We start from the raw sequence: 10,516 nt of genomic DNA, 5'->3' as shown, positions 1-10,516 counted from the left end.
TGATACACTGGATTCAAGACAACCTGACCTCAAAATTGCTCCTTCCAGAACAAATAACACATGTCTGTGTATAAGTTGTCACTAATGAAATTAGGGTACACACTCACACTTGTTCGATTTATTTCTCACTTCTACTATTAGCAATTTCCAGAAGAAATTATTGTATGTGAAATCCTTATATCACTGTAGCAGTTATTTGGAAAGATTCTGCCACTGCCAAATAAAGCTCACTTCAAATTAGAACTATGGTACACCCTTTTCGGATCAGCTTGAAACATCATCAATTTGAAATACATTTTATGTTTTTACTACAACAATTCTTGTCGTGTGCAATTCTTGTCAAACATGACCCTAAACAGCTATACTATTGGATTTACTTCTGGGTTAGCAAAGCAATTAGCAGCACCAGAGGCATTCTGCCTGCCTACAGACTAAGGATAAAATGACATGCATTTTTACTGAGTAACGCAAAAGATTTATTTTCATCAGCAAGCCAAAAAAAATTACATTTTGAAAACCAGACACTTTACAAATTATTATCTATATAACCTCCCTCACCAGGATGGAAAAGCATAGAGGGGTGTTCAAATCCTTACCACCTATCTGCAAAGAATGGGAATTGTGCAAAAGATGTGAGAGAGACCTGCATCCTGGTGCCACTCCTTCGCACCTGGCATTCTGAGGTAGCCTATTTCTAAAATCAAGAGGGTGCACATCCCCATCAAGGCTTGTAATCTGTGGACTTTTCCTCCAGAAATCTGTCCAATCTGCTTTTAAGCTATTTCTGCCCAATGTTGCATATATGCAAGAGAGACCAAATGTGTACACCTGTGGGCCAGGCAAAAATGGGTTAAAGGCCTCTAGGCCATCACCACATCCTGTAGCAAGGAGTTCCAGACTAATCACACACTGGGTGAGGAAATATTTTCTTTTATCTGTTCTAACTTTCCGGACACTCAATTTTTGTGGACATCCTCTGTTTCTGGTGTTGTGCGAGACAGAAAATAAATCCCTCTATCCATCCTCTACATAATTCTGTGTGTCTCAGTCATGTTCCCCCCTTTCCTCTTAAGGGAGGTACAGTACATAAGACCAGGTACACTACCCCTTTCAGCACAAGGCTCCTATGCCTCTGTAGCTGTTTGAAGAAGAGGGGATTTCAACAGGGGCAGCTTTTTTCAGATACAGCTCTGAGTTCAGCAGCTAGGACCTGCGGTGTGGGTGGGGAGGCAGGTGAGACAGAGCCTCCCCACCTGAGTCAGCTTGACCAGCTGCACCAGGGCTAAGGCACTGCTGAACAGGGACTTGAGGTGGTGGGAAGGCAGGTGAGGCAGAGCCTCCCCACTGGAGGCCTTTGAAAAGCACTGCTGCCATGTGAGGCACCCAAACACCCACAACCCATACACTCTGCAGGATCTGGGGTCCAGGGTCACGCTCTGCTTGTGGGTGCCTCACATGGCAGCGGTGCTTTCTGAAGGTCTCTAGTGGGGAGGCTCTGCCTCACCTGCCCCCCACATCACAAGTCCCTCTTCACCAGTGCCTCAGCCCAGGTGCAGCTGGTCAAGCTGAGGGTGGAGGGGGCTCACTGTGAGAGGCTGAGAGGCGCCTCAGAGGCACTCTGTGGGAGCGTCTCCTCTGAGGCGCCTCCTGTCAACCAGCCGCCCCCACACAGCTGCAAACAGACACGTGTCTCATGCACGTCTGAAGGTGCCCCCCTCGCCTAAGCTGGAGCCAACCCCTCAGGCACGGGGGACCACTTGCAGCGGCTAGTAACGGTTAACTCACCGTTAAGCTAGGTGCGAACGCGCGCTCCCCAGCAGGGGGAAGGGGGCCGTCCCTAAGACCGCATGGCCAAGCCTCAGCTCCGCCCTCGGGCCGAAAGCCTCGCGGCCAAGTCCAACCGCCGCGCTGCGAGGGCGTGGCCGCTGATGGCGGCCAGGAGGAGGAGAAGAAGACACGTTGCCCGGGCAACCGCCGTTCGCGGCTGGAACGCTCAGGGCCGCCTCCCTCGGCGCGCGCTCCTCGCGCCCTCGCTTCAGGGTCTGTCGAGGAGACCCGCAACCTGAGCTGCCGTGGAAGCCTTTGGGGGCGTGGCAGTGATGGTGGTCGCGCTGCTAAGGGAGCAAGCCCAGGCCTGCCTAGGCTTGTAGTCAATGGGGTGACTCCCAGGAAAGTGTGGATAGGGTGGCAGCCTCACAGCCCCATCTGATGTATGTCTACTCAGAAGTAAGTCCCATTGTAGTCAATGGGACTTACTCCTAGGAAAGTGTGGATAGGAGTGTGGCCTTAGTGAAGGTCTCCTAAGTCAGACCTGCTGATTTTAGTGGGGCTTAAAGCCTAATCTTCTGCATGTCTACTCAGAAGCAAGTCCCATTGTAGCCAATGTGGCTTACTCTCAGGTAAATGTGAATAGGATTGTATCCCTAGGTTTCCTGGGAGTGATACCCTTTGACTATAATGGGACTTGCTTCTGAGTAGACATGCAGAGGAGTGGGCTCTTAGTTTGTGTGGTTTGGTTTTTTTCTTCTGACAGGGCTTCTTTTGTGCTTTCTAGTACCTGAGTGATCCAGGTAGAACTTCAACAGAAAAAAAAGGTTTTCCTCATCTCTGTGTCCCATTTAGACTGATCCTATGCATATCTACTCAGAAGTAAGTCCTATTATAGTCAGTGGTGCTTACTCCCAGGAAAGTGTGAATAGGATTGTGACCTTGGAGCCCAATCCTATGCATGTCTACTCAGAAGTGAGTCCTATTATGGTCAATGGTGCTTACTCCCAGGAAAGTTGTGGCCTTAGGGCCCAATCCTATACAATTTTTCAGTGCCAATGCAGCCATACCAATGGGGCATGGACTGCATCTTGTGGTGGGGAAGCAGTCACAGGCCTCCTCAAGATATGGGAAAACTTGTTCCCTTACCTTGGGGCTGTGTTATGGTTGCACCTGTACTGGAAAGTTGGATAGGATTGGGCCCTAAGTGAACAGCAGCAGCTCTGGAATTTCTGTGTGTTGTATGCTGTTACAAATACAACAACCATGATAGGAAAAAAAAGGCCACAACTTTCCAGATATCTGAAAATGTCATGTCATGTCAGGTAATCTGTACATCCCCTACTATATTTTGAAGGGGATATACTGTCGTCCTTTTAATTCAACTGGATATATGAAATAACTGTTTTGTTCTGAAAATCTTGGGTAGATAGGGTTACCAGCTATAAAGAGGGACAGAGTGCCTCATTCATCATTGTATAGAAAAGGGAATTTAGGCAGCTCAGCATGGAAGAGTTTAAAAAGCTGCACCTGTCCACATTCCCTCTTCTATACAATGATTCAAGATAGAGGTATTCTGTCCCCCTTTGAATTTGGTAACCCTATGGCTAGACTTGTCTAGTACGTACCCCATCTGATGTATAACATGCACAAATGAATTTTAACCAGCACACAAACAATTATTTCCATCGTTTTCTTTGAAGTAGCTAACCACTTGGAATGAGTTGGGTGGTCGCAGCAAGGTGCTTTGAGATATGTGGACGTATGTGAATAGTTGGGTGAATGGTTTTGGGGGCTGTTAAGGATCTACATAGCTAAAATACATGTCTTCTAATTCATGAAATATAATATAATATTATTATTATTATAATATTATTATATTTCATATATATAAATATATAAATTTATAAATATATAAATTATAATAATATTATTATAATATAATATTATAATATTATTATTCATGAAATATAATATCCTTGCTTGGCAAGAAAATTTAAAGTAACTATGTCTCTTCATTTGATGATGCTTACTGCTTGCCTTTGGAAATTATGATGTTAGTGAAAATGCATTACAGAAAAGGGCAAAGTGGAATTTAGTTTAAAAATGCCAACAAATGTCTGAGACTGTATGTGAATGAGATGAGAAAAATAAATGCCTTACCTTTTACCTGTTGTACAAATCTTGAGTAAATACATAATTTTTCGTCAATCCCAATTGGACTTGCTTGTTTTCATGGAGAGCTTTCCAATCTGTTGTTGCTAATAGCTAGCAACAAATGGGGAATGTGGCAGAATAGGATATGTGTAAGGAAAAAAACCTACCTACCTTCTTCCCATGGGGATATGAGCGTGACATATGGGAGACATGAAACCGTAATGTACGGCAGCCTTTCTTTCAGGTTAATAAGGTGGAGCTGACTTGAAGCATGAGTGGACATTTTTGTGAGCCAATGGGGAGGGTGTTGGTTAATTTTCCATTTACATTGGGCTGTTACGCATTCATTCATGGTGCAGCATCCTCAGCACTGATTATCTAGCCTACTAATAGTTAAATGTTGACCTCTGGTTTGGTTTCCCATTTAGAAAGAGTTTATTATAGCATGACTACCCAGAGATTCTGAGTCTCTTCTCCTGTGGGAGCTCATGTAATTGCAACTTTGCTGGCAGATTCAGACTCACACAGTTTTGGGTATTACACTTATCACAAGTGGCTATGAGAAGGTCAATTTATATTTCACTTCTATACAGTGAATACATAGAACTGAAGGTATGTTTGATAGCTCAGACATATGTCCAATGAAAGGTAGTTTTGCACAAAAGGCAACTGTGGGGAGGGCATCTCATAAGTTATTTATCTTGGCACTTGTATCCATAGCAATAAGGTTGTAATAATGACATAATATACTCCAGGGAACCTGCTACTGCAACATTATCACTTTCCTATCTGCTACATCTGTCACTACTTGTGATCCACCATCCCCCAATGTAAGAAAGCGCTTGTGTCGGTAATGGATAAGGCAGCCTAGCCACTTATAGTTGATCAAATGGGAATCACTGGCTGTAGCTCTAAGCACACTTGCTTCAGAGAAAGCCCCACTAAACTTGGACTCCTTGATTACATATTAAATCCATTGATGAATCAAAAGGTGAGGTAGCTGCCATTTTCTCTTGGATGTTTTATTTGTTTCTCTTCTTTGTGTTGTACTCTTGGTACCTTTCTTACAAACAGGGCACACTTATTCATGAGACTAATGGAAGCAGTCACCCACTTATCTTCACTGCACCTTTCCCAGTTTGCACTTCCTGACTTCAAAAAGGAAGATGTAGACAGGCGAAAGAGGAAAAGTGGAAGAGAATGGAGAGTGGGGCTAGAGCAGGGCTGTCAAGCACAGTTGTGATCCTGGCCCCTGTGCTGCCCTGGGCCAGGGCTGCAAAATGTCACCTGTCCCAAGGCCTAAAAATATTACTTCCAGTTTTTGGAAAAAACCAGAAGTGATGTTTTTAGGCCTTCTGAGGGTTGGAGAGGCCATGATCAGGATTTATATATTTTCTGTCATTTGCAGCTAATGAGTTCCTAAGTTTTAAGAAAGTTCTTATTTCTGGTCATCACCTGCTTAATGATACTGTTTCCTGCTTCATGACATCACTTCTGGCTCTCAACAGGCACCACGAATGCTGTTCAGACCACTACACGAAACAAGTTTGACATCCCGCGCTAGAGCATCTTAAAGTGTAGCCCACCACTCTCCTTCACACTTCCTCTTTTGTTCTATCTCCGTCTTCCTTCTACTCCCAGGACTGAAAAAGGAGCAGAGGCTGGTGCACCACCAAGTAAGGGGAGGCAACATCTGGCATGCAGCTTCAGGCATCACGTGGTCTTGGGCTGACTGCGGTTACACGAGATGTCAGAACTATGGGAAAACACTGAAACCCCAACCCACCACAAGCTTAAACTCTCCTCATACCCCACCCAAATGAAAAAAACACCATGTGTCTACTTAATGAAAAAAAACTGGCTTTAAGATGATCCAAGCAATAGCCAGCATTTTCAAACAATTTTTTAAAGTCTTGATTTTATATTTTAAGAATAAAGACATACATGTAATGGGGGATATTTTGGGGTTTTGGTTGGGTTGGCAACCTTCAGTCTTGAAAGACTATGGTATAAGCCTACAGCACCCGGTATTCCCAGGCGGTCTACCATCCAAGTACTAACCAGGCCTGACCCTGCTTAGCTTCCAAGATTGGGCATGTGCAGGGTAACAGTTGCTGCCAATGGGGGATATTGTGTACAATTATATTTTGATAAATTTTTGAAATAAATGTTTTTGTTATTGTAAAACATAGTTATACGAGTAATGTTTCAAACAGGAAGTATTAGCTAGTGGAGTGATAATCCTTTTTCACCAAAGAATAGCAGTGCTGTGCAACAAGCTGTGTCAGTCTGGGATTATGGAAAATGTAATTTTCTTCACATTGGTTTTTATTAGCTCTAAAACCCAACCAAACCAAATCATTGGAAAAGGACATGGCATATGTTATGGGGACTGTACCACTTCAGATTGTAGAGCGGGCTAAGTTGTAGGCTTAAATGTTAAAAAAACAAGAGCCTCAAAACCATCTCCCTAATATTAGCCTTCTGCATACACAGAGTATATCTAAACACTGAACATTCAAATATGTCACCACCCCCACCAACACCTGCAAGTGGTATGACCCCAGAAGGAATGTGCACCCATTTTCTGCATGGTTGAATGAACTCATAGTCAGTGTACTAGATCTTGGAAGAAGAATTTCATCAGTACTTACAAACCTGTGAATATAACAGATCTGAGTGACTAGCACAAGCAGTGTATTGTTCAGGAAACAAGATGTTACAAAGCAAACATGTTGTTTCCAATCCCATGCTTGCCTCCTAACAGTGATTTGGAGTTGGGGGGCATCAACAGGGAAGAATTGGTAAGTAGGGTGGGTTTTTTTTTTATTTTGCCCCCTTCATTTTTGCCCACCTCCACTTGTTTTTAACCTGTTTTGTTCCTCAGCTGTGCTCCAAAACCCAAAAGGGAAAATATGCAAGTTGGAGAGTAGATGCTCATTTCTTTGTGCTATTGAGGGCAAGGATCAATAAATCTTTTTTGCAGAGAAACACTAGCAAGGCTGTGATCCTAAGCACAAGTATGTGGAAAGAAGCTCCATTTCATAAATGGGATTGCTTTCAAGTAATGTGTACTGGAGTACTAAAAAAAAAAAAAAAGCTGGAGAAGATAGAATCCAAAAAAGCAGAGAAACATGGCATATAAAATTAGAAATTTCAGAGGAAGCAGAAGCAAAATGAATATAAAAGAAGGGCAACAAACAAGACAGTACAATTGAAGATGGCAGAATAAAACCTACTTTTAAAAACAAAATGCAATTAGTCAGGAGCTGATGAACATCCAGCATCAGAGCCTGTAGGTGCAAAAAAGAAAGTTGAAATAAATGAGCATACAACATGGCATGAAAAATATTGCTGCATGCTTTATTAGGATTAGTAATTGTAGAACAATTCTTCATTCTTTCACTACTATAAAATCTTTTCTATTCATTTGTTGAGTTTACAGAAATCTAGATGCATTCCTGTTAATTTACTAACAAAGATTTTTCCCTTTAGATGGGTGAGGTTTACATTTTAACTTCAAAGATTCAGGCTTTGATATCAGTGCTTTGAGAGCTGATGGATATGCTCTTGTAATAATACTGTAGTAAGCAAGCGGATGCTTTCAAGTAAAAATGCAAGCTCCTAACAAATCATTTTAGTAACCATTGTAAATCAAAAGTAGCAGCATGGGGGAAAAATAAGTTTCCCAATAGTAGGATGTGGTGGGCAGAGTTCAGAGGAATCAGGTTTATAAAATATCATCCTCTATTCTGAATAGCAAATAGTGAACACTCATTTGATCCTCTCTCCCCACTGAATCAAGAGAGATAAGGAGTCATTCTAGGGCCATTCCAGGTGGGTGAAATGAACTGACAATAAAATATATATATATATATATATCTCGGGTTCTGGGATAGTAGAGGAAGTGGAGTGGAGGGAGAGCTACAAAAGAAATCAGTCTGCTTCCTACAAACTTGTTCTTATTCACATGTGCTCTGATAAGCAGAACCAAACTACATGTCACATTAAAGACACAATTTGGCTCTGTGTGGTTTTTTTTTTTTTAAATATAAGACGCAATCAGTGAGAGCTTCATTCCTGGAGCTAATAGCAACTTGGGGGAGCAACACTGTAGTGCAAGGGAAAAGGATTTAGGTACTTGCTCCCACACACTGCAGTCTGGATCTTGATCAGGTCCCTCTGTAGCTGCTGTTTAAGTAACAGCATGCACACACAGGTCCAAACAATGCATACTGTGCATACTGTCCAAACAATGCATACTGTGGTCCTCACAAACACTTCTCACATGATGCTTTCTTGACTTGTGTATGCCTAGCATGATGAAGGGGGAAATATACTTGTGTACACCATCATGTAAAAATATCTTGCAGCTGTCTGTTTTACAGTGTGTACATGGGGTAACACAGATATTGAAGTGATCTTTAAATACGATGGTGGGTGAATAAATATGAATAAGATCCATGAACCCAAATAAAGCTTGATCACTTGGGAGAATGTATCCATTGTCTGATTCAAGTAAAGTAATAACAGAATGCCCTGGAGTATGCGTACTAGTTTCTCTCTTTTCAAGGTAATCTAGCCCCCTGTAAACGATTTCATTAAAACTGCATTCAGGAGGGACAGAAAAGTGTTTCAAGAAATATAAGAAAACAATGTTTTATTTATTTTTACTAGAACAAAAATCAAATGGTCGCACACTGATGCACCTGCTGTTAAGAAAATGACTAGTGCCCATGGAACTTAGAAGGTTCCAGAGTCTTTTCCTGGCACAATGGGTGACTGGTTCTGCAACTTTCAGTGTGAACTCTTCATTATGCAGGAATGTTATTCAAGCTTTGTGAATATTTGCAAGCATGCATTGGAGCGCCATGGGATTTCATAGATGAAAAATCTAAGACTGCATATACACTCTCACAAAATATCCAAGCTACGGTGAAAAATTATAGGTATGCTCTTTATATACAGAGGAATCCTGGTTCACACAAAATGACTTTGCATGCATGGAGAATTTTAGGGAACACATTTAGAAGCATTCCAAGAACTTAGCTAATGAGCCAGGTTGGATATTGTAGCCTCTGTTCCTGATTTCTTGCCCACTGAACCTGAAAAGGAAGTTGCTCAAAACTGGCCCATACCCTCAAAGCTCCCTGTTCTGTAACAAGCCGAAACTGGGAAGGAGTGGTGCAAATAAGTATCACAGGAAATGAAGACTGTTCTGGAGCTCCAGAAGTCACCGGAGACACAAGATGGGGCTCTGTTGCATTAGATGATTCCAAACTGTGCCAGCTCGTGAAGCTCCAGATGGCTGAAAGCTTCCCAGGGGCAGATCACTGTGATATCTGCAAAAGAGAGAGAAAGCTTACTCCACCCACCCACACAAAGCTGGATACACTGGATAAAAACTTTCACTTGCAGAAGAAGGGGGCTCTGTGTAGAAAGTGACTAGAGAAATTACCACCCATTGGGTTTAAGGTACAATCCTATGAATGTCTACTCAGAAGTAAGCTCCTTGAGTCAAATGAGCCTTACTCCCAGATGTGTATAAGATTACAACCCATGGCTTATAAAAGAGAAAGCATGCCAAGCACAGAGTCTCTCAATACGAAGTGTATCTTTTCCCTACTTCTAAACTGGATGCTGAATCCAGCACATTGAACAACTGATACTGACACTTGGCTGATTCCTTTCTGTGGAACCTAATATGTACTGTATATAAAAGCAAACAAATTGATACGGACAAGCCACAAGATGCAGGAAATCATTTATATAATTAATTGCTACAGGATGTTGCAATGGCAAGTGACCCTCTGAAGATGGATTATCAAAGTTAATGGAGGTTGATCTACAGCCTAGGATTAGAACCTTCATGTTCAAAGGAATATGCCACTGATTACCAGAAACTGGGGGGAAATGACAAAGGTCACCTATTGCTTTCATGCTTGGCTTGTAGGCATCTCACAAGCATCTTACTGATCATGGTTAGAAACAGAATGTTGTTCACTAGATGTGATCTGGGCTAAAGGTTTAGCCTAGCAAGGCAGTTCTTATGTTCCTAAGCAGACAAAGCAAAGGAAAGCAAAAGGAATGTTTCTTGTGGTTGGAGTAGACAGTAATGTGTGATCTGGGTTAAGCAAAATCACACTGTCCCCATTTTCTTGTTAAGTGAACACTCAAGAACAATAGTCTGTCATTTACCTGTTCCAAGTCCCTCCATTCCTGGGATATCATCTCCAAAACTACAGAAAAGGCAAAAGACAACAAGTGAGGTGCAACCAAGCTAGAACAAAAAATATGCTTGTACAAAAACTTTTATCTAACTCAGGAGCAGAATGAAGATATGCCAGGGGACATTTTATCCTAGAATTTTCCTAATCGGTAGGCTCACCTCGCAATACTCAAGGGCTCCCCCACTGAAGTGCTCACCCACTGAAAGTTTCACATATTGCAAGATTTATCAAGCAGGTGGCTCTGTTGTTAAAGTGATCTGGGGTCCTTCCTGGGAAGAGGAAATGGCGTGTGCACTGGGCTTAAAAGTCCTGCAATAAGTCTCTATGAGAAGAGTGACAAGCTGTTAGTTCTGCCAGTGGGC

The 10,516-nt window shown here is 42.3% G+C and overlaps 1 protein-coding gene across 4 annotated transcripts in view; it reads right to left on the bottom strand.

Moving 5' to 3' along the window:
* Positions 1-8,569: 8,569 nt before the first annotated feature.
* The window catches only part of PDE6H (phosphodiesterase 6H), a 21,252-nt gene continuing 19,305 nt past the window's right edge, over positions 8,570-10,516 (bottom strand). For all 4 annotated transcript variants that reach the window (XM_066633873.1, XM_066633872.1, XM_066633870.1 and 1 more), the window contains exons 3-4: positions 10,123-10,163; positions 8,570-9,266 (exon numbers count right to left, since the gene is read on the bottom strand). In XM_066633873.1, the coding sequence (XP_066489970.1) occupies positions 9,190-9,266; positions 10,123-10,163 (118 nt within the window). In that variant the 3' untranslated portion in view covers positions 8,570-9,189. The remainder of the gene's footprint in view (positions 9,267-10,122; positions 10,164-10,516) is intronic.

This window comes from Tiliqua scincoides, chromosome 7 (genome assembly GCF_035046505.1).
Source record: "Tiliqua scincoides isolate rTilSci1 chromosome 7, rTilSci1.hap2, whole genome shotgun sequence".
In the NCBI taxonomy this organism is placed as follows: Eukaryota; Metazoa; Chordata; class Lepidosauria; order Squamata; family Scincidae; genus Tiliqua; species Tiliqua scincoides.
This window is presented reverse-complemented; position numbering and strand designations above follow the sequence as displayed.